The sequence below is a fragment of the Ursus arctos genome, chromosome X (genome assembly GCF_023065955.2).
Source record: "Ursus arctos isolate Adak ecotype North America chromosome X, UrsArc2.0, whole genome shotgun sequence".
NCBI lineage: Eukaryota > Metazoa > Chordata > Mammalia > Carnivora > Ursidae > Ursus > Ursus arctos.
In genome coordinates, this window is record NC_079873.1 from 105,478,233 (window position 1) to 105,503,893 (window position 25,661).

A 25,661-nucleotide genomic window follows, 5' to 3' on the forward strand; every position below is an offset into this window, starting at 1 on the left:
CACCTACCCACCCCCACCTCCCCTCTGGTAACCATCAATGTGTTCTACAGAGTTAAGAGTCTGTTTCTTGGTTTGTCTCTCTTTTTTTTTCCCCTTTGCTCATATGTGGGATGGTTTCACTCATTTGTGGAACATAAGGAATAGCAGGGAGATCAGTAGGAGAAGGAAGGGAAGAATGAAGGGGGGGTAAACAGAAGGGGGAATGAACCATGAGAGACTGTGGACTCTGGGAAACAAACTGAGGGCTTCCAGAGGGGAGGGGCGTGGGGGATTGGGATAGGCCAGTGATGGGTAGTAAGGAGGGCACATATTGCATTGTGCACTGGGTGTTATATGCAAGTAATGAATCATGGAACATTGCATCAAAACTGGGGATGTACTGTATGGTGACTAATATAACAAAATATTATTTAAAAAAAAGAAACAAAACAAACGACCCATTGCCTATTCTTAACACAAAAGCCAGAGTGATCCCCAAAAACTTAAGTTCACATAATTTCCCTCATCTGCTCTAACCCCCACAATGGCTTTCTCCCATCTCAGAGGAAAAGGCACAGTCATTACAATGGCCCTAAACAAGGTGAACCTTTGTCACTGCTCTGACCTCATCACCTCCTAGTATTTTTCCTTTTGCTCACAGAGCTCCAATCACAATGTCCCCTCTACCATACATTTTCCACACCAAGGACATTTGTGTTTTAATGCCTTCTCACTTGCTTTTGCTCCTGCCTGGAACACGCTTGCTCCAGTTATCTGCATGACTCACATACTCACTCCATTCAGGCCTCTGTTCAAATATCACCTGATAAGGCAGGTCTTCACTAACCCCACATTTGTAATAGCCCACCTCCAGGCACTCTCTAAGTAGTATTTTTTCCCACATTTACAAATGAGAAACCAAAGTTCATGTAGCTAGTGAATGATTGAGCTAAATTTTTATCTCCAGATTATCTGACTTCAAAGACAAAGTTCTTTCCATCCACCATGCTATCGGTTTAGAGTTGCCCAAGAGACAGAGGTATCTTGATATTTAATGAAATTGTAGATTCCTGGAGCCAGGAAGATATTCTAGAAATGGTTTTGTCTCTACATTAATATATGATGAATGACTTATAAAATGAAATTTTTAATCAAAGCCTGGAAAAAAATTGCATGTTGTTACAAATTAAGAAGACTTAGGATTTAACGAGGAAAAGTATGAAATTATGCCTCAGCTAGTCTTTTTCAGCAAGGCTATATAACTTCATTCCCATTTAATGTTTATGTACAGACCTAATAGTCATAGCTTTATTTTTAAGTATACCCATCTCAGGTAATCAAGTCCATGGTTTAAGATTAGTCATTCAAACCCATGTCCCAGACACCTCTACCTTAGGATGAGTCCGTGCGTGTGTATATTACCTAAAATGCTGAAAGGTAAAAGATTCTCTTGAGAGTGAAAACTTTGAACCAAACTCCATAAAGAAACAAGGATAATACAACTAAGACCATCACTGTGTAAAATCCTTATGTAATAGGAAAAATTCACCAGTCTCACTCAATGACCAGTTTGGTTTAAGTAATATCTAATACGAGAATCTGGGAAGCTTTCTGGTCTTCACTATAACAAAACTTAACCTGTCGTGGATCATACTAACATATTCTTTCTTTTAATATAGATTTAATAAGACCATTCTTCTTCCATGATATAAGTACTCTAAAGTCCAGTTCAACAAAAATCTCTAATATTTGTATTTTTTTTATTTTTTAAAGATTTTATTTATTTATTTGACAGAGAGAGAGAGAGAGCCAGTGAGAGAGGGAACACAAGCAGGAGGAGTGGGAGAGGAAGAAGCAGGCTCCCAGCGGAGGAGCCGGTTATGGGGCTCGATCCCAGAACACCGGGATCACGCCCTGAGCCGAAGGCAGACAGTTAACAACTGAGCCACCCAGGCGCCCCTCTAATATTTGTATTTTATTCAGCTGTTTTGATATCCTACAAATATAAGCTGAATTTGAAAATGTAAACTGTTTTCTAAGCAAAGGAAAGAGAATGAGAAATAAAGATATGTATCATACTATCTGTAAATAAAGAGAAAAGAGTAGAAAAGTCTCTAGGCTTCTAACCAGGTCATGCAACATGTCGGCTGGAATAGCATAACTGGTTGAATAAGCTTCTAATCCACTTCTAACTTAACTAAAGAATAATGTAACAAAACTTCTATTAATTTACATGTTTCTACCTTGAGTACTATAGATCTCTGGGTCAGGGTTTTCAAGTTCTTTAGATAACTCTGTGGAGTAAGGAATATACAATGAAAGCAACAATCCAAATATGATTCACAAAGCTAGCCAAATGACAGAGATTTCAGGAGTGGAGGAGGATGTATTCTAAATATCTTCTCTTCACACACATGCATTAGTGGAATAAGAAGGTATGTAGTACTTTCATATTTAAGTGGTATATTTGTTAGATATGCAGCGTGAAGGTCCAGAAAAATTTTTCAGAAATCACATATTCTAAGTCAATGGTCCTATGAGGAGAGAGAAAGCTTTCCTGATGAAAGGCATAGTGACACCAAAGAGCTCAGGACTCGGTGACCTTTTTGGACACCACAGACCCTGACCACAGCTCATGGGTAGATGTCTCCAGCTAAACAATGTCATCACTTCTATATTTTTTTTCTAAATGAGATCATAATTTGTTGTTCAATATAAAGAAACAAAAGCAAATCAGATCTGGGAATGGATGCCATGAGCCCGCATAAACGAATCATGACCTTCATTGTTTAATCAGTATATAGTGGACTCTGAAGAAATGTACAAAATCAAACACATCCATCCACTGCTTCTGAGGAGATTGCCATTTCAAAAACCACATTCTTCTTTGGAGATTGCCTTCGGGGCAGTTTAGAAATCACACACACACACACACACACACACACACACACACACACAGTATTGCATTACATCAAATCGGAATTTTTTTTATTATAGATTTAAAACTGAAACCAATGAAGATGACAATAAAACAGGTGCACATTTTGACAACATTGAGAGAATATCTTCTGTGATGAGTTATATGCTCCTGAAAACAAATGATGAACCCCTAAATAATAAATCAGAATGATCCTTTCCCCCAAACTGGAAAAACTTACTGGTAAATGGCCAAGGAGACAAGTGATGTTTCCAGCGACAAAAATTATAACTCCATCTGTGCTCAGTATTATCATAAAGCCATCTAATGACTAATGAAGAGAGAATAATAATGTAATTAAATAGTGGAACAATAATAAAATGATAGCTTTATTTCAAAATGCATAAATAATTATAATAGCACACTGAAAATGTACTGTGGTCCTTAAATATCAATAAAGGAGGCACAGACTTAATTAAAATTCCATTATTCTTCCTTCTACACAGAATCTACTTAACATTAAGCATGAGATGTTTATCAAATGATGTGTCACTTAGACAAACAAATTTTAACGTATACTCAATTAACACAAACTCTCCAACACAAGCTAGGAAGATTCATTTCCGTATGTAGGTTGTTTCACATTTAATTCAAAATTAATTTCAAAAATGCTAAGAATATTTTGCGGAGCGTTTTTATTTGTGGTTAGTTTAGTCATCTACTTATAAGTATGGATATTGCCATTACTTTCCTGCTGTATAATGGATTTGATATCCAGACAAACACCTCCTGGTAGAGAACCCCCAAGTGACAAAGTATATAAAAACTTATATTTCAAAAAGAAACCAAGCTTATTGTAAAGTAAAACAAACAATCTGGTATCAGAAATGACTAGAAGATGGGAATTGAAAGGTAAGGGGATATTGGAGCCTGTATTTGCCTTGGAAATACCTGCATAACACTGATGGCATAGGGATCGGGGAGAGAAAGCAAACCCAGGCCTACACAAGGTGGGAAGTAAAATCAGAGACTTCTGCATAAAATCAGGTTTCCTAAAAGGTAACACTCTCAGCAGGCAAAACAGATCTTATCCAACAAAGGGAGACAGTGAATGCACATGCCTGCCTCAGCCTCGGCTCTGGCTAGAGAGGGAATACTAAAACTAGTCTCATCTGAGAATTGCTAAAGAGAAGCCCACACTCACAAAGATTTGGAGCTGGAATTCATGAACTACCTGCGTGGATTTCTACAGCCCAAGGTCATTTTTCATTGTTTAAGTTGTTCCTGACCCCAGACATCTGGTAAAAAGAAACTGAAATCATCTCTAGAGAATCATTCTAAAACCAGGGCTCAAAGAATTCATGTGGATAAAGTTCCAAATAACATGAGCTTATAATAAATTAACACAGGAAGATAATTAAACATCATGAACAAGGGGCAGTACAAATAATAAATGCAGAATCAGATTCAAAAACAGCAGATACCAGAATTATTGAAGATAGAATATAAAATAAGTTTGCTTAAATGGCTTAAATAAATAACAAAGCGTATTGAAAATATGATGAAGGAACAAGAGACTCAAAACTGACCAGGCAGACATGAAAAATAAGCAAAATGTCTAGAAACAATATTATCATCAAAAATAAAAACTCACTGTACAGTTAAATAGCATGCTAGAACATAGCTGGAAAGAAAACAGAGCTGAAGAAATGACTCAGATCGCAACACAGAGAGACACGGGAATGGAAAATACGGGAAACTGAACGACATGGAGAAGGGAGTGAGGAAGTGCGCTAGACATTTTATACTTATCCACTTTATTCTCACAACTCAGTGAAAGAGATTTTTCAATACCCATTTTACAGAGAAGGAAATCAAGGCTCAGAGACAATAACTCTCTCAAGGACACAGAGCAAGTAAATGACAAAGGCACAATTCATAGCCCTATCTGTCTGACTCAAAGACCACAGTCATTCAGGCTTTAGTTTGTGGACTTTGAACTTAGTGAAACTAACCAGTTTCCTTGGAGATAGAAACTATAACCTCATGTCCGTGAGGGGGAAAAGTAAGACTTGAAGGCCTGTTTTTTAGAGGCCAACAATCTATGCTGAAGGGTCTACCAGATATTATTTAACTTGCCGCTAACAAAGACTTTTTCATATTTGTCATCACTCAAGATGAGTGGTTTTCAAAACTCAGTTGGCATAAGAAGTATCTGGAGATCCTATTAGAAATGCAGGCTCCTGGCCCTACCAGAATTGAGACTCTGATTCAGACAGTTTAAGGTGGTCCTGGGAATCTATATTATTTACCAAGCTCCGTAGGTAATCCTGATATGCATGGTCTCTTAACCACACTGTGAAAAACACTATTCTTTATCTTCTATTGGACATATTCTCACATATGTGGTAATCCAAGAACAAACCCCCTCTTACTTGTAGTGTCTTACACTTGAAGTCTTCATAGCTATGAAATGATGGAATCCAATTAGATTGCTCTCTGGAGGTTTCTGGATTGACTTTGCCTTTTTAGAAAAACAAAGAAAGGATAGAAAACTGTCACATTAAAATGATTAGCTATGGGTATTAGATTTTTCAAAGTTATAATTAATTTTATAGAAAAGACTCCCATGAGAAAATGTTGAGTGCTAATGAAGGAGCTGATGTAGACTAACTAATTGCTTGTAAATTATCATAAACAGAAAAGTGTTTCGAATTGAAAAAGACCTTAAGATCATCCAACTCAATTTCCACTGTACACACCTCTCCAAAAACTTTATGATTTTCAACCTCTAGTTCTTTCCTTTTCTTGACTTCTTTAAGTCTTCTGCATTCCACTGATACCCAGTAATTATAATATGCCAGAGAAGTTACAGGCTGTGTCAAGGGCTTTAGGCAGATCCAGACACCTATCTAGAATATCTTTAAGCCCTCTCATATCTCTTCAAAGCTGTTAACAATGTTGTATCTCCCATCCATCCTTCTTCATTCTTCAAGGTTTTCTGGTTTTCCCAATGAGAACTGTTTCTGCTGCTGTGCTCACTCAGAGCCTTTGCTATCAACATCTGCCCCCACCACCTGCCCCAATCCTACCTACTCCACTAACTTCACTAACACAGGGATTTCCCTAACACAGCCCTCTAATCTCCAGTTATTTTAATGCATGTCAATAACTATTAGTTTCTTCTCCTCACAGAACAGTTAGTTAGAGACCCATGGCATACAACTTTGACCCCTTTTAAAAATGTTAAATCCCCCGACGAGGATAATTCTGATAGCACAGCTTATTTTCTAAGTGGGTATGAGTCTCAGATCCTTTTCTATCAGTAGATTTGGACAAGGAGACCAAGCATGAGCAAAAAAGTTCCAGAACCCTCACTAAAGATGGAATGAAAGAAGGGTGTGTAACTGCATGGGAAATGACAGAATATAAAAATAAACCACACCAATTGCACAAATGCCTCAAGATCAGTATTTCTGACCACTGTCCCAGCCTGGAAACTCAATTCTGGTCACAATTCTTCAAGCTCAGGAAACAACCCATGACACTCTCCCATACCTGATTGCTGAAGTTATTTCACCATTGACTTTCAGCTCTACTTAGTGATTGTCATCTCCTACACTCCCTCCAAAGAAATAAATAAGACTGAAGAGAGTCTACATATTTCCAAGAAAATAAAACCAGTGTATTTTATCAGTCAACCACAAAGGGCTTTTTACATTACTATTATCCATAAATTTATTCTTGTTTTGCTTGTAGGATGGTCACCATAGCCAATTCTTCATTAAAATTCCAGTATCTAGCATAGTACTTAACTCATAATAGGGACTTGGTAATTCTTATTAAACTAAACCTCATTCATTCATTTATTTAACTAATGTTTTTTAAAGATTTATTTATTTGAGAGAGAGAGCATGAGTGGAGGGGCAGAGGGAGAGGGAGAAAGAAACTCAAGCAGATTGCGCTGAGCATGGAGCCTGACACAGGGCTCGATCTTAGGACTCTGAGATCATAACCTGAGCCAAAACCAAGAGTCAGATGCTTAACCAACTGCACAACCCAGGTGCCCCATTATTTAACTAATATTTACTGAGCTCCAACTATATATCCTATTCTGTTCTAGAGGCTCAAAACAGTACAAACAAGACAAGCAACATGACTATCCTTTTGTATCTTACAGAATGGTGGGGTGTGGGTAGAGAGATAATGAACACATGGACGGGAATGACAGGAAGACAGCCACAGGAAAACCTGGGAGCAAAGCATCTTGAGCAGAAGAAGCAGTAAGTACAAAGTAAAGCAGAAAAGAATTTGGCCTATTTAAATACAAACAAGAGGCCAGAGTGGCTACAGTAGGGTGACCAAGGGATAGAGTAGTAGGAAATGAAGTCTGAAAGACAGGCACGGCCAGACCATGTAGGGTATATGTTAAGGAGTTGGCATTATTCTAAGTGGAATATGAGATACTTTTAAGCAGGAGAGTGATATGTGTTTTGGGGAGAGGGGCATAGGGAAAGGGAGAGAGAGAGAACCTTAAGCAGGCTCCACACCCAGCGTGGAGCTTGATCTCACAATCCTGAGATCATGACCTGAGCCGAAATCAAGAGTCAGATGCTTAACTAACTGAGCCACCCATGTGTCCCTAGAGTGACATGTTTTTAAAAGACCACTATAGGGGCACACTATGGGTGGCTCAGTAGGTTAAGCATCTGCCTTCAGCTCAGGTCATGATCTCTGGGTCCTGGAATTGAGCCCTGCATTGGGGTCCCCACTCAGCAGAGAGCCTGGTTCTCCCTCTCCCTCTGCCTGCTGCTCCCCCTGCTTGTGCTCTCAAAATCTTTAAAAAAATAAAAGACCACTATGGCTATTTGTGCAAAACAGATCAAATTGGGGAGCAAGAGTGGAAGCAGAGTATAGCTAGGAGGCTTCTGCAAAAGTAACAAATGCTCGTGGCCTGGATTTCGTTGGTATACCAAACCTATGGAAATGGGGAGAAGTGAATGGATTTGAGATATATTTTAGAGGCAAAACCAAAAGGACTTGCTGATGAATTGGCTGAGGACGTGGAAGAAATGGGGGACACAAGAATGATTTTTACATTTTTAGTTTGGGCAGCTGGAAGAATGACTAGTGGTATCAGTTACTGGAATAAGGAAAACTGGGGGGGCAGTGAGAGTCAATGGAGTGGAGAGGGACCAAGAGTTCCTTTATGGACATGTTAACTTTTCTATTAGATATCCAAATGAAGAAGTCACATAGGAAACTCTTTGCTGATTTAATAATGAGTACAGTGCTCAAGTATGGAGCTCAGGTAAGTCAGGGCTAGAGACAGACTTAACAAGCAGGGGTCACTGACATCCAGGGAGCACTTCAAGTTAAGAGACTGGATGAGAGTACCCAGGAAATGAGTGTAGCTAGAGAAGAAAAAAGGTCCAAGGACTGAGCTCTGGGGCACACAAGTGTTCAGAAGTTGAAAGGGAAAGTAGAAAGGTAGAAAGTAGAAAAAAAGGGAAGGGGCAGCCAATGAGCTAAGAGAGAAACTAGGTGAGTGGGTTATTCTGGAAGCCAAGAGAAAAATACTTCAAGAAGAAAGGAGTTGTCACCTGTCCAATGTAATTTAAAAGGCCAAGAAAGATGTGGAGAGTTAAGGACCAAATAATTCAACAATGTGGAGGTCACTGTTATTCCTGACAAAAGTAGTTGTACTGGAGCAGTGAGAGCTGCAGCCTCAGCGAAGTGGATTGAGGAAAGTGAGCGATGAGGATGTGGGGACAGGGTCTATACAATCATTTCAAGAAGTTGTGCTGTGGGGGCGCCTGGGTGGCTCAGTTGTTAAGCGTCTGCCTTCGGCTCAGGGCGTGATCCCAGAGTCCTAAGATCGAGCCCCACATCAAGCTCCTCCACTGGGAGCCTGCTTCTTTCTCTTCCACTGCCCCTGCTTGTGTTCCCTCTCTTGCTGGCTGTCTCTCTGTCAAATAAATAAATAAAATCTTTAAAAAAAGAGAGAAGTTGTGCTGTGAAGAGGGCACAGAAACAGAGAAATAGAAGTATCACAGGGTCAAGAAAATATTTTTTTAAGTAACAGATTTTTACAGCATGATTATATGCATATGGGTATAACCTGTTCAGATGTTTTGAATTAAGCTTACTTAAGTATTATAGGTACTATTTTACACCCTCAGAGCCATGTTTCCCTTAGCAACGTATACCATATGCTTCAAGTGCCTAAGATACAGAAATCTGTATTATTATTGGCCAGTATACTTCCATTAATTCTCATTTCCTTGTTCCATTTTTGCATGAACCTTAACAATATTTTCAGCATTGGCTATAAACAAACTTATGAATAGACAGAAACTAAGTATCTGTGAATTAGAACGTGCTTCAGGAGATCCTCTATTCATTAATCCCGCCCAAAGATGTTTGAAGTAAAGGGAAAGACCCAGCTGTCCCACCCACAACCAATTTTCAATATGACTAATCAAAAAGCTATAAGGATGGGTTGGGGTGCCCAGATCAAACCTTCCTTCTTCTGTGAAGGGGCAGTAGTGCCCTGCGATGTTTTAGATCTGTCTCCTTTTACAGGATAACCATGAGTTTGAAGCATGGAACGAAGTTCTGTGAAGAAGGCATTGAACCGGTCCTTCTTAATATTTTCAGATACGTTAGGTACATCCCTAAGTGACAAAAAACAATAAGGGTTGTTAATGGTAAGGGTAAGTCTAGGAATTCAGACGATGAAACAATGGATGGAGAAGAAATAAGAAGAGAGAAAGGGAGTTATTAATGCCAACATTTGAGCAAAAGTCCAGACCCTTGATCATTCAAAGGACAACAATAACTGTCAATATTAAAATGAGGAAATGAAAAAAAAATAAAATGAGTAAATGAAAGCCAATCGCATCTCCCTTAGACTGTGAGGCCCTCGAAGGTAGGGACCACATCTATCTCAATGTCTTCCATAGCAAATCCCAGCACAGTGTCTGGCACAGTAACCTAAGAATTATATAAAATAAATTAAATCCAAATTAACTTGAATTTAATGGGGGATCTTTGTTCCACCATATATTCTTACCTGCTTTTACAAGAGTACTTCTGATTAAATAAAATTCATTTTAAATGATATATAATTACTCAAGAGGCTCTTGCAAAGCCATTGCTCCATCTCAGAGAGAAGGCTGAACAATAAAATGCTAAGTGAGATATTGTTTTTTTTTCCTTTAAAAAACAGATCATACTGAAAAATTTGGACAAAAACTTTTTGATCAGTGCACTGGAATTTTTTTTCAACTCACATCTTTTTTTAATTTAAATTAAATTTAATTAATATACAGTGTGTTATTAGTTTCAGGGGTAGAATTTAGTGATTCATCAGTTGCATATAACACCCAGTGCTCATTACATCACGTGCCCTCCTTAATGCCCATCACCCAGTTACCCCATCCCCTCACCCACCTCTCCCCCAGCAATCTTCAGTTTGTTTCTCAGAGTTAAGGTTTTCTCATGGTTTGTCTCCCTCTGATTTTTTCCCATTCAGTTTTCCCTCCCTTCCCCTATGTTCATCTGCTTTGTTTCTTAAATTCGACATATGAAAAAATAAAGAAAATCAGTGAAACCCAAAGCTGATTGTTGTTGGTTTTTTTTTTTGCAATTTTCTAATATATATATTTTTTAAATTTAAAATCAATTAATTAAAATATAGCGTGTTACTAGTTTCAAAAGTAGAGTTTAGTGATTCATCAGTTGCACATAACACCCAGTGCTCATTACATCACGTGCCTCCTTAATGCCCATCACCCAGTTACCCCATTCCCCCACCCACCTCCCCTCTAGCAATCCTCAGATTGTTTCCCAGAGTTAAGGGTTTCTCATGGTTTCTCATGGTCTCCCTCTCTGATTTTTTCCCATTCAGGAATGTACTTTAGATGCCTGAATTGGAAAAATAAGATAATTTATCTTTTCAAACATATATGAATTTAAGCTCTAGGCAAACCATGGCTCCAAAACAGGCTTCTAAACCTATCAGGGAGTGTAAAGCACTTATTTAGTGTCAGCTCTGGGCAGCCACTGTGTAAGTCATGGAAGACACAGTTTGATGAGGGAGGCTTTCAGGTACATAGGTAATGCACTAAGTATTATAATAGAGTTGGGGCTAGGGGTTATCAAAAACTCACTGGAGAGACCAAATTTCCCTGAGTCAGGCTTCCCCAAGGAAATAGGATTTTGCAAGACGTGAAACAGGAACAGAAGACAGGGGAGAGGGCTTTGAGAGAAATATCAGTCAGCTATGAATTCATACCTCTTCTCTTTTTCTCTCTCAGCCTCATCCATTATTCAGTGATGTAACAAAGAATTCTGAAATCAAAGTGGAACAACATTTTACTAAGAAATCAGTCTATGATGAATCACAATAAAGCAATAAGACTAATCAAAATTCTCAATTGCATAGCACCGTTCCCTTAAGGAATGCCTACTTCTTTTAAAGATAGAATTTCATTAAGTACCAATAACCCTCTCATACGTTATGTAGATGTTGAAGACTTGTTTTGTTGTCTGATCCCCAATGAATGTTAGTCACAACAGCATTACAAATGAATATATTTGAAAAAGTTACAAAAACATTCCGTGAAGTTACACAACTTAATCCAAAAGTATCTGTAGGTTTAACTCCATACCCTTAAAATTCCTTTAACTTCCACTAACTTGAAGAACACTTAAAGAAAAAAGACAGATGTGAGTTAAAAGCTTCATATCTAGGGGCGCCTGGGTGGTGCAGTCGTTGGGCATCTGCCTTCGGCTCAGGGCGTGATCCTGGCGTTATGGGATCGGGCCCCACATTGGGCTCCTCCGTTGGAAGCCTGCTTCTTCCTCTCCCACTCCCCCTGCTTGTGTTCCCTCTCTCTGCTGGCTGTCTATCTCTGTCAAGTAAATAAATGAAATCTTTAAAAAAAAAAAAAAGCTTCATACCTACACACAATACCATGCCACAATAAACAAAATTTGCATTTATTGCTGCTATCACAGAAATCCTGGGCATTTTAAAAATGGCCCTAAAATCAACAAAGTCCTCTGCTCTGAATTGTAAAATTAGACTCACACATCACCTCAAGGTCATAGCCTCAAGGTAGAAGTCAACAACGTTCAAATACATGTCTGTTAAATAAGAAGCAGCAGCTAAAACATAACAAACATGCTTTAAAAGCTCTCAAGAAAGTAAGGGAAAGCTTAGGGGTACAACACTGAGAAGATGCTGAAGACCAAAGCTGGTTAGTACACCAACCTGTGCTGTTGTGAGGACAGGGAAACATGGTTATTCAACAAAGGACCTCAGGTATTAGGGCCCTTTTCGGTGACAAAGCATGCAAGCAAAGCCCTGAAACTAAAACCCACCACCTCCTCCCTGCATATAGGCAAGTCTCCCAGAGGCTATGGTTTCATTTAAAAAGCCCTCCTGACACAATGGAAGAAAACAAAGTTTGACTATCTCACCGCGTTCTCTGGGTAGGAAAAAAGGGTACTGTTAGACTGAATAAGGTTCTAGGAGACGCAAAGACAAAGCCATTCTGGAGAGATACTCTCTAAAGACAAGTTCCACAGAATTTCCACAGATAAGGCATTGCTGAAGACGAGCTCTCCATCCAAAATTAGAAAATATGTAAGGAAACAATCCACCATATACCAAAATTAGGACACACACACACCAGCCCCTCCCCCAGCAGTATGAGACCTTCAAGAACTTGAAATAATTAGAAGATCTGAAAGCCATTATAAAATAATTGTGTTTGGAAATATGAAAAACAAAATAGATGGAACCGAAAATATGAGAAAAGCCAGGTAGACATGAAAAAGAACAAAAGTGAAATTCGATAAATAAAAACATATTCAATGGAATTAATTTCAAAAAGCATGTATTAAGAAAAACCAGATGAGGGGCACCTGGGTGGCTTAGTCAGTTGAACGTAAGACTTGCTTTTGGCTCAGGTCCTGATCTCAAAGTTCATGAGGTCAGGCTCCCTGCTCAGCGGGGAGTCTGCTTCTCCCTCTCCCTCTGCCTGCTGCTCCCCCTGCTTGTGCTCTTTCTCTCTGTGTCAAACCAATAAATACAATCTTTAAAAAAATAAAATAAATTTTTAAAAAGAAAAACCAGATGAGAAAATTAGTAAATGGAATATAGATATGAAGAAATTTACCATATTGCCTTTACAGAGAGATACTAAAGTGGGAAATATGAAACAAGAGATTATGAAACATGCATGACAGAATGAGAAAGCCTAATATAGTTCTAATAGGAATTCCAGACGAAGAGAATAGCAAGAATTAGAGAAAGGCGTACAAAAATAATGGCTAAAATTTTCCCAGAATAGAAAATGTGACCCAATCTGGATAAATTAAAATAAAACCACACTTAGAAACAACATAGTGAAATTTCAGAGCATGAAGCACAGATAGGCCATTCTAGGCCATAAAACAGATCAACAAGTACCAAAGAAACATATGCTCTGGCCCTAATGCCATTTAATTAGAAATCAAGAACAGAAAGATAACATGAAGCCCTGTAGATCTGAATATTTAAAACAACAGCAACAACAAAAACAAAATTTCCTAAATAGCTCTGAAAATCAGAAAACATTTAGAACTGAAGGACTGTAAAATACTACATATTAAAACCTATAAAATGCAATTAAAGCAACACCAAGGAATTTAGACCCTTAAATACTCCTGAGAAAAAAATAAAAATAAATGAGCTAAGCAGTCAACAAAAAAAAATCGTAAAAATAAAAGTAAAGCCAAATAAAGGAGATGCAAGGAAATAATAATGATAGGATGAGAAACAACCTGATAAAAAAGATATAATAGAACAGGTCGAAAAATCTGTTTCTTAAAAAAACAATAAAATAAAATATTATTATACCAGATCAATCAAGAAATAAAGGAGAAGACACATTCTGGAATGGAAAGTGCATACATATGAATTTGAGATGGTGAAAAGTATGATCAGCTCTATAACCATAAATTTGAAAACAGAGATGAAATGATGTATTACCTAGAAAAAAAATGTACTTTTCCTATTAAACATATTTAATAATACAAAGAAAATTGGAAAAAAATCATATAAATGTAAAGAAATTAATGCAATAATTTAAAATCTATCCACAAAAAAGCAATCTATGGGGCGCCTGGGTGGCTCAGTCGTTAAGCGTCTGCCTTCGGCTCAGGGCGTGATCCCGGCGTTCTGGGATCGAGCCCCACATCAGGCTCCTCCGCTGGGAGCCTGCTTCTTCCTCTCTCACTCCCCTGCTTGTGCTCCCTCTCTCGCTGGCTGTGTCTCTCTCTCTGTCAAATAAATAAAATCTTTTAAAAAAAAAAGCAATCTAACCTAATCTAAACAAAACAATCCCAAGGCATTCACAGACTGACACTTCCAAACATTTGAATAATAGTATTTCATATTTCATGCAAATTATTCCAGGAAACAGATAAAGAAGTCACTCACCCAACTCATTTTATAATCCTAGTATATATTTTATACCAAACGAGATAAAGGAAGCATCACAAGGGAAAATTTTATAAGCTAATTTTATTCATGATCCAGATGCAAAACCCTACATAAAATTATCAAACTCAAACCAAGAGAGTATTTTAAAATGTGGGCTAATTCTAGAAATACTAAGATAATTTCACATTAGAAAAAATATAATTCAATGTATCAGGCAAAAAGAGGGGCGCCTGGGTGGCACAGCAGTTAAGCGTCTGCCTTGGGCTCAGGGCGTGATCCCGGCGTTCTGGGATCGAGCCCCACATCAGGCTCCTCCGCTATGAGCCTGCTTCTTCCTCTCCCACTCCCCCTGCTTGTGTTCCCTCTCTCGCTGGCTGTCTCTATCTCTGTCGAATAAATAAATAAAATCTTTAAAAAAAAAAAGAAAAAAAAAGAAAAAAAAAGAATGTGATCATCTCAGTAGATGCAGAAAGTGCATTTGATATCATTCAAAACACATGTATAATTTTTTTAAAAATATTTTTAACAGACTAGGTAGACAGGAGCTTCCTAACCTGATAAAGGGAAACAAACAAACGCATACAAAGATCATACTTAAAGGTAGAACATTAAAGGAATTTTTTAGATTCAGGAAAAAAATAAGACTGGCTACTAAAGCATTTCATATATAGTGCTAAAGGTACTTATAACCAATGCATTAAGATAAGAAAAAGAAATAATATCAGTAACTCTTGGAAAGGAAAAATAAACGTCCTCATTCATGAACACTGTGATTATCTATCTAGAGAATCCAAGAGATTATGCAATTTACTAAAAAAATAAAATAGTTCAGCAAGATTGCTATATATCAGATTAATATATAAAAGTTCATTTTATTCCTTTGTACCAGCAACCACAATTAGAAAATATTTTTTTGAAGATACAATAGAAACAGAAATTTATAGGGACTACTGCTTATGGCCATGGAATAGCCCTCCTGCCATGAACAACTAAGAGACTGGACAAATTAGAGGAAATACCTATTTGGAAACATTGGACAGTAGGCAGCACATGCCTGTGATCCCTGAGATAAGAGCAAAAATGAAACGAACCCTACAATAATCCCAGCTTTCTACCTAAAGGTACTTTCAAACCATGGTTCATGAAGCAGAATCCCAAGGAGAGTACAGTGGTCTCACTGAGATTAGGAGAGAGAAATAAGAGTTCAGGAAACCCAAGGTGGACGGAATTTGTGAAGCAGAATACCAGAAAGAAAAAAAGCTATGGCAAAACAAACTCCAGAAATCTGAATACAGAGTCCCTTGAACCTTTGGCTGAATACTTAACCTGTGCCTGTTCAAGGTGACACTCTACAAGACCAATCAAAGAACAACTACCAGGGAAAGAACAAATCGAGTAAATTCAAAACTAAACAATCACAGCTTATGCATGGTTGGAAGACAGATCTGAGTTTCATCCAGCGGAGTGGAGAAAAAAGACTGGGAAAATGCACAGAGCCTCACTGTGGGATAAAATCAGGCAATGTAAAATCTATGTAACTAGATTCCCAGAAAGGGGAGGCAATATAATTTGAATAATGGCCATCTTTTTCCATACTGGATGAAAAATATAAACTCATTTATTCAAGAAGCTCAATGAATCCAAGAAAATAAACACAACAGAAAACTCACCAAGGCATATAATAAACAACCTGCTGAAAACCAATTATAAAAAGAAAATCTTAAAAGCACACAGAAATAAAAAAACACATTTCATGCAAAAGAAAAAAGAATGACCTCTGTCTGCTTCTTATCAAACAACCCAAGCCAAAAGAAAATGAAACATCTTTAAAGTGTTAGGGGGTGGGGCTGGAATCAAACTAGAATTCTATATTCCACAAAAATACACCCTTCAAAGAAGTTGAGGATAGAGACAACTTCAGATGAACAAAATCTGAAAGAAGTCAAGGCCAGTACACTAGCACTACCATAAAGGAAGTACTTCAGGTAAAAGGAAAACGATACCAGATGGAAACTCAGATTTACATAAAGACATGAAAAGCACTGCCAATAATACATGTGTAGATAAATATAAAATAATTTTTTTCATCTTTATGTCCAAGAAAACTGAAATAAAAACAAAGGGCTGTAGGGTTTATAATAGGTGTAGAAGTCAAACCTATGACAATAACAATGCAAATGACAGGAGGATGGACAATAACAATGTACTGTCATCAGGCTCTTACATAAAATGGCACAACAGGAGTCCACAGCACACAGCAATAAGTTAACTGCCTAGAGCAACAAATAAAACACAAATGTGATACAAATTATAAATCAAAAGAGATAAAGTGGCATACTAATTAAATGCTCATTTAATCCAAAAGAAAGAAAAAAAGAAGGCAAAGATAACAAAGATCAAATGGGACAAACAGAAAACATGTAGCAAGATGGCAGACTTAAATTTAATCATATTAATAATTACATTAACTGTCAGTGGACACAAATGTAAAGTCTGGAACTGCTAAAACTGGATAGAAAAGTAAGGAAGGCCTAGGGGCACTTGTGTGGCTCAGTTGGTTAAGCATCTGCCTTTGGCTCAGGTCATGATCCCAGGATTCTGGGATCAAGCCCCATGTGGGGCTTCCTGCTCAGCAGGGAGTCAGCTTCTCCCTCTGCCTCTGCCCCTACCCCACTGTGCTCATGCTCTCTCTCTCAAACAAATAAATAAAATCTTAAACAAAACAAAACAAAATGGGGATGCTTGCGTGGCTCAGTTGGTTAAGCATCTGCCTTCAGCGTGATCCCGCAGTTCTGGGATCTAGCCCTGCGTCAGGCTCCCTGTTCATGGGAAGCCTGCTTCTCCTTCTCCTCCCCATTCATGCTCTCTCTTTCTAGTTCTCTCTCTCTCAAATAAATGAATAAAATCTTAAAAAAAAAGAAAAAGAAAAGTAAGGCCAAACTATCCTTGGATGATGTGAAGGGTTAGGGCATTGACGCCCCCACATAGTTGAAAATGCACATTTAACTTTTGACTCCCCTAAAATTTAACTAGTAATAGCCTACTGTTGAGTGGAAGCCTTACTGATAACATAAACAGTTGATTAACACAGATTTTGGATATTATATGTATAATATACTGCATTCTTACAATAAAGTAAGCTAGAGAAAAGAAAATGTCGTTAAGAAAATCAAAAGGAAGAGAACATACATTTACAGTACTGTCCTGCATTTATAAAAAAAAAAACACATATAAGTGGACCTGTGCAGTTCAAACCTGTGTTGTTTAAGGGTCAACTATTCAAATGTCTACAAGATACCTTAATTATAAAGACACAGCTAGGTTATAAGTAAAAGAATAGAAACACATATACTATGTAATCCTAATGACAAAAAGCTTGAATGGCTAATTAATATCAGACAAAGAAGACTTCAGGTAAGACATAGTACTAAGGAAAAAGAAGGATGTTTCACAATGATAAAGGAGTCAACCAAGAAAACATAACAATCCTAAATAGGTATGCACCTAATTATGAAGCTTCAAAATGGAGTAAGAACTGAAAGAAGAAATAAACAAACCCACAATAACATTTGGCGAGTTCAATACTTCTCTACCAGTAATCAATAGAGCAAGTAAACAGAAAATAAGTAAGGATACTGAAGACTTACTACACTGCCAACAAACTTGGCCCCATGTGTTTACGGAACACGCTGCCTAGCAACTACAGAATAGATGTTTTCCATTCTATGTGTAATTTTTATAAAGATTCAAAATATGCTGGACCATAAAACCAGTTTCAGTAAATCTAAAGTATTAAAACCATACAGATTATGTTCTCTTATCAAAATAGAATTAAATTAGAAATCAATAATAAATAAGCAACCAAGTATCTGGAAAACTCCTGAACACTTGGAAATTAAATAACATGCTTCTAAATAATTTGTGGGTCAAAGAAGAAACCTTTGAAAAATGTTTAAACACAGGAAATTAGACAACTATAACTGAATGGTTTTGAAAATTATTTTTAATTTTACAAACTTCAGTCATCAGATTATAATTTATTAAAATTGCACTATACATACTTTTGGTCTTATATATTTCCAAAAAAAGTTATCTCTCTGTAATTACACAAATCACTTATTCATGTTTTATATAAATTTATAGGTTTCTTCATATGGAAAAGAAATTGGTGGTAGCCAGAGGGGAGAGGGTGAGGGGATGGGTAAGGTAGGTGAAGGGGATGAAGAGGTACAAACTTCCAGTTACAAAATGAAGAAGTCACGGAGATGAAAAGTACAGCATACGGAATGTAGTCAATAATACTGTAATAGCCTTGTATGGTGACACCTATTGTGGTGAGCATTTCATAATATATATAAATGCCAAATCCCTATGTTGTGCACCTGAAGTGAATATAACATTGTGTATCAACTATACTTTAATAATGAAAATATTTTAAAAACTATTAAAACTGAGGGTTTTAGAGGGGAGGAGGGTTGGGGGATGGGCTAGCCAGGTAAGGGTAAACAGTAGGGGGAATGAACCACAAGAGACTGTGGACTCCGGGAAACAAACTGAGGGTTTTAGAGGGGTGGTGTGTGGGGGGATGGGTTAGGCTGGTGATGGGTAGTAAGGAGGGCACGTACTGCATGGTGCACTGGGTGTTATACGCAAACAATGAATCATGGAACACTACATCAACAACTAAGGATATACTGTATGGTGACTAACATATCATAATAAAAAAAACTATTAGCCTACTTAAAAAAAAAGAAACTATACAGTGCTCAGTAGTTAATCTAACAAAAATGTGCTAAAACATTACATAGAAAATAACGTCTTTATTAAAGCAGACAAAAGAAGATCTAAATAAATGGAAAAATATGGCATATCCCTGAACAGGAAATCCTGATATCATAAATCTATCAGATCCCCCCAATTAATCTACAAATTAATGTAATTGTGGTCAAAACCTGGTAGATTTGTCTAGATTTACTTTTCTATATAACTTCAGAAGCTAATTACAAAATTCCTATGGAGAGCAATGAGTCAGAAAGATTCACGATAATCTTGAAGAACGACAGTGTAAAAGAATGTGTCCTACTAGACACCGAGGCTTATTATAAAGCTATAGTTCTGTCAATTCATTAAATTCCTAATCTTGAAACATTTACCTGGGGCCACATCTAGGGCCTGTGTGACACACAGAAAACATGGGCCATCATCTCCCAGTAGAAACAGATAAGGACTAAATGACACTAAAGTCTTAATCCTGAATTAGAATCAAAGCGAACACATCCTGTAGAACTATTTCAGGACTCAGCTAGGCTCATAGTTATTGCACCCTGCAGCTGTAGACGGGAGAAAAAGCGCTGAGGGGCAACAGAGGAGCAAGATCATGACTTTCTTTGGATGCAAACCTAGAGGAGTAGAAACATCAGAATGAAGACGACCGACATACAGCATTGTAATTCAAGGAATTTACTTACATATCTCAGGGCTGATGATGACCTTTCCAACAAATTTTCCACAATTTCAGACTCATCCACCTTGCTTGCTCTGGTGGAGGATTTATAAAGTTGAATTTTAATGAAGCTCCATGTGAAATGTCTACATTTGTTGCATTTTTCAATTTGAAATAGAGTAATATTGGTCCACCACTAGGAGTCGAGCTCCCTTTATCCTTCTTCCTGAGATTACATTTCTTATTTCATGGAAAGTCTCTGCATTTGCGACATTACCCAGTGGATTTTCCATGTGTTTTTTAATCAGTGCAGAGGCCACTAAAAAGCATGTTTGTAAAGAATCTGCATTATGAAAAATACTTGTTATAATATAGGTGAAAAAGAAGGTCATAAAATTGTATATGTTATATTAGCCCAATCATGTTAAACATGATACACACAGGAACAAATAAAATCCTGTGTAGAAAACAGGACTAGGGAAAGAAAACATTCAAAAGCGTCTCTGGCTGATGGAACAATATGTGATTAAACATATTTTTTTAATTTAAACTATTTTATTGTTTTCCAGAATTGTTTTGCCTTTCTTAAGTTCATTATATGTGTAACATTCGAAATTAAGAAACACCTCTCAAAAATAACACAGAAGCCATGGTTGAGCAGTGAAGAGTTTGGGCTTCAAATCAACTAGACCTGGGTTCAAATTCCAAGTCTATCCCTTTCTAGTTGTGTGGTCTTTGTGAGTTCCTTAATCTTTATGAGTCTCAATTACCTGAACTGTAAAGTCTGATTTATAATACCTACATGCCAAAGTTTCTGTGAGAATTAAGTTAATGGACTTAAAAGTGGTTAGCCCTGTGTCTGGCACATAGTAGCCACCCAATACATTGTAGCTTTAATTAGAGATATTAATATTAGCAGCAGTATACAACCTGAAAGACTGTAAGTAAGAAGCATTCTTCTCAGGGAGGGAATTGAAGGCAAACAACTGGCGATACAGAGGTTTCTTTTTTTCCCCCCAAGATTTTATTTATTTATTTGACAGAGAGAAGCAGCCAGCGAGAGAGGGAACACAAGCAGGGGGAGTGGGAGAGGAAGAAGCAGGCTCATAGAGGAGGAGCCTGATGTGGGGCTCGATCCCAGAACGCCGGGATCACGCCCTGAGCCCAAGGCAGACGCTTAACGACTGTGCCACCCAGGCGCCCCAATACAGAGGTTTCTTGATGCCACTTGTGACAAGAATGAGAGAAACCTGAGATCGATCACCATGCAGTGGACCAGCTGGATAAATCTAACATGGCACAAGTAAGTGGCATCTCAGGCCAGAGACTGAGTTGGGCTATCATGCCACCTAATGTATGTCTTCATCATGAATGTGAGGTAGAAGAGCATGGCTCTAGAGTGGTACTAAGCTGCAGAGAAGCAAGATCTTCCCCAGAGCAGCAAACAGCCCACATGTAGGAACAGACGAGGGAGATGATCAGATTGATCTTTGCCTGGAGTTTTCTTGAGCATCAAGGAAGGCAAGAGGCACTAAGGATATTGGCCAGAAAAAGTACTTGAATGTTGGACCTTAATGTAAAGATTGACTAACAAGTTGGAGGCAGGGATAGGGGAGGTTCACCAAGAAAAAGTACAGCAGTCGAGGGGTTGAAATAAATCTGAAGAGAGTAAAAGAGCAGGGCTCCTAAAAGTGCCACGTAAAGAGCAACAGACGAATCAGGAGTTCTAGCATTTTCAGTTGAAAATGTCACCAGTAGCTTCTGGTGATAACCAAATGCAATCATGAAAAATACATTTCTTAAAAAGAAAGATACAGCAAGAAAGAGAGCACATCTTCACCCTGCCACATCTGAAGAGGCCTAAGTTAACTAGTTAGGGCTCTGTAACCAAAAAACAACTGCCCTCTCTGTAGGGCTGCCTAATCTCAGGCAGTCACTGGGGGGCCCAATTAGACAGCTAGCCAGCAGATTTAGTCCTAGCTCAGTGGCAGCCCTCACTGGGCTCCGCCAATCAGTTTGCCCACCGCCCCGCCCCCAGCCAATCTGTCAGTCAGCCTGGCTGGACTGACAGAGAGAAGGAAACCCTTGCGGCCTTCACGGACCAATAATGGCCAGAAAGTGTTTGGCTCATGTAAACATCATTTAAAATGTTTATATGGAATTCTAAAGAAAACCAGATAGGGTCTGAAGAAAAGCAGAATGTAACAGTGAATCCATCTTGGGCTATTACTCTGGTTATAATATTTATTTATTTTAGAATAAAAACCTCAAAGTATTTAAAATGCCTTTGTGGAAGATAATCATACCTTATATTTGTAGTTATAAAATTTGCTGTGTGTTATCAAAGACCAACTCTCCCTTTATACAGAGAGAGAGATGTACACACGCACACTTTTTTTTTTTATAAACAATTGCTCACATAAAGGAAAGTGGTCTTTCAAACCTCAGTATGACTCTGGGGATTTTTTTTTAAGTTTATAGGGGGAAATGCATGATGGCATGCTTCATCAATTTGAATGAAGTCATCATCTCTTACTCATATAAGGTTTATTAAAGATATTCAAACAGTAAGAAAGAATGAAATATTCATAATTCCCATGTAGACAGTAATGATGTTAAATGTGTATGTCATAAATATATCAAACAAGCCACGGAATTTTCCAATTTATTTTCAATCAAAACTTTCTTCAAAAATTACATCTTGTAAGACTCTATTTCATCAGTTACTCACCCATCTTAAGGGAACATGATTTTCCAACGGATAAAATTAAGAATGAAAATTAACCTAGACTGGATTAGGTAACATGTGTGCCAAGTACTATGTTGCATAAACCAGGAAAGGGCGAGGCAAAGTCATGCCCCAAAAGACATCCAGAAACAGGATCAGGCTTTCTGATTCTTTTGCATCATCCCCAGAGAATGGCTTTTCTTTTCTCGAACCTGAGTTCTTTCAGCAAGTGCTCACTGCACAGGCATGGGCCTTGGTCTGGGTGAGGTGGTGGAGAAGCCAGGCACCGAAGAAAATGAGGCGATCTGCATAAGAGCACACATACCTCCACGAGTAAAATGTCCACTCTTTCCTAGACCAAAGCTGATGTTCATTTTGTGCACCTTCTGCCGTCCCTTCTGAGGACAGGGTCAGGCGATTTGTGTCCACTGTTGTATTCCCAGCACCCCAAACTGTTCCTGGCAGAAAACCTATGCTGAATAAATGTTTGGTGGATGAATCAGTTAAAGAAAAAGCACTGAGTGCTACCTGGCAAAATGCTGATGAACAGTCAAAGGTTGCTGAACATCTCTCATCCTGCTAATTTTATTCTGTTCCTAAAAGACAAACAGGCAAAAGAGAAAGAAAGAAAGAAAGAAAGAAAGAAAGAAAGAAAGAAAGAAAGAAAGAAAGAAAGAAAGAAAGAAAGAAAAGAAAGGAAGGAAGAAAGAGAAAGAAATAAAGAAGCAGGCAAACTCAGATCGATAGAGAAAGTTCGATCTACAAGTACATCTCTTACTGGTTTTGCACTTTGGGGAATTCTGTATGGCATGTTCTCTTAGTCTGAGGCAATACTAAGAAGCAAAAGGTTTCTTACATCCTTCAACATTCTGGCAGGATATTTGCAGTTTCTATATGGTGCGGTAAAAACTGAACATGTCCCTGAAAGAAAGCAGCAATTCATTAAATTCCTCATCTTAGATATACTCCAGTTAAATCTCTGGATCATCTATAAAGTCTTTCCATGGTCCTGCCAGTTCTGAAATTTCAGCAGTTCATTCAATCCCTGTGCCCACTATGCCTTAGCAGCGCACAAGCTTATGGGAAAGACTGACATCTACATAAATCCACTGATTCAAGGCAAGGGAATTATCAGTACTGGACTAGAAGCTTCACAGGCATCTGAGGTAATTGTGCAATGGATCCAAAAGACCTCGGGCAGTAGATGGAGAGGAGAGGACACCAGAGGCAGAAAACAAAGCCCGAGTAAAGGCACCACAGTGGAACATCATGGTATGGCGACATGAAATCGTCTTCACTGCTGCCTAGCATGTGAACCTGGGCAAGTCACCTGACCTTTCTGGGCCCTAGTTTCCTCACCTGTAAAATGGGAATAATAATAGCACCACTTCACTGATCCACTGAAATAACAGATAGCAAAGTGTTCTAAGAAACAAAGTAAAACGGTGATTTCCAGGGGCTGAGGGGAGGAAAAACGGGTGATACTGTTTAATGGGTACACAGTTTCGGTTTGGGACTATGACAAAGTGGAGATGGAGAGTGGTGACGGGGCACAGCAGTGTGAATGTACTTAGTGCCCTTCAGTCGCATGCGTAGAACATGGTTAAAATGGTAAATTTTATGTTATGTGTATTTTACTACCACAATAAGAAAGGCAAAGCAAAACCAAAAGTTAAGTGCCAGGCCTGCTCAGCATGCAACACAGTGTGATTGAAATCAGGAACGCTTAGGAAGGTAGGTTGGAGCCAGAAGCAAAGAGCTCTGAATATCAGGCTGAGGAGAATTGTGAATTTGATGTACTCTAGTGTCACATGGGAACACTTGGAGGTGCTATGACTCGAACTGATATTTCTGTAGAGATGTAATGGATATTGATATTTTATAAAGATCACCCTGGGGGTGGGTTAGATGATTACAAAGAAGCTAAGGCTGAAAGAAGGGGTGCCAATTAGACTTCTGCTATTTAAAGTGTGGCCCCCAGCCCAGCAGTGTTGGTCTTGCCTGAAAACAAATTCTCAGGCTGTTCCAGACCTCCTGAATCAGAATCCTCGTGCTACAAGACTTCTGGTCATTCCCACACACACTAGCCTTCAGGAAGCATGGGGTTAGAAGACCCAAGGAGCTCAGCGCACAGAGGCTGAGGACTTAGAGTGGGACAGCTGCAGCGCGCATGGGGCCACAACCACTAACAACCATGGAGCTTACAATGTCACTTACTTGCTGGGTTCTGTGTCTTTCAAAGCCGTTTAAACCTCGCAACAGCCCGGGGCGATAGGGGCTATTACTCCCACTTCTCACATGGAATCCTACTCCCCAGTCATAATAGGAGGGAAACCCTGCCATTTGCAACAACACAGATGGAGCCTGAGGGCATTATGCTAAATGAAATAAGATGGAGAAAGACAAACACTGTATGATCTCACTTACATGTGAATCTTAAAAAAAAAAAATTCATAGAAACGGCAGATTGGTCGCTGCTCTGGGTGGGGGATGGGGGTGAAGGATATGGGTACAAACTTCCAGCTGTAAAATAAATAAGCTCTGGAGGTGTACTGTCCAGTGTGGTGACTATAGTTAACAACACTGTATTGTATATTTAAAAGTTGCCATGAGAGTAGATAATAAAAGCTGTCATTACAATTAAAAAATTGTGACTATGTAATGTGATGGATGTTAACTTACAGTGGTAATCACTTTGCAACATATACATAAATCATGATGTTGTACACTTTAAACTTATACAATGTTATTTGTCAATTATATCTCAATAAAACATTTTTTAACTAATGACTAACTTCTCTCCATTGTTTTTTATTGGGGTATAATTAACATACAGTATTATATTGGCATTTGGTGTTCAATATAGTGACTCAACAATTCTATACATTTCTCAGTGCTCATCACGGTAAGTGTACTCTTGATCCCCTTTATCTATTTCACCCTTCTCCCCAATCCCTTCTGGCAACCACCAGTTTGTTCTCTGTATTTAAGAGTTTGGCTTTTTGTTTATTTTTCTTTGTTTTGTTTCTTAAATTCCATATGAGCCAATAAAACTGGAAAAAAAATTTTCAATTAGAGTTGAAGTAACTTGTCTGAG

At 38.2% G+C, this 25,661-nt stretch overlaps 1 protein-coding gene across 1 annotated transcript in view; it reads right to left on the reverse strand.

Moving 5' to 3' along the window:
- The window catches only part of PASD1 (PAS domain containing repressor 1), a 56,802-nt gene extending 45,579 nt beyond the window's left edge, over positions 1-11,223 (reverse strand). Inside the window, exons 1-3 of the mRNA XM_057306609.1 lie at positions 11,196-11,223; positions 5,332-5,420; positions 3,138-3,227 (exon numbers count right to left, since the gene is read on the reverse strand). Coding sequence (XP_057162592.1) covers positions 3,138-3,227; positions 5,332-5,420; positions 11,196-11,223 — 207 coding nt within the window. The remainder of the gene's footprint in view (positions 1-3,137; positions 3,228-5,331; positions 5,421-11,195) is intronic.
- Positions 11,224-25,661: the final 14,438 nt, after the last annotated feature.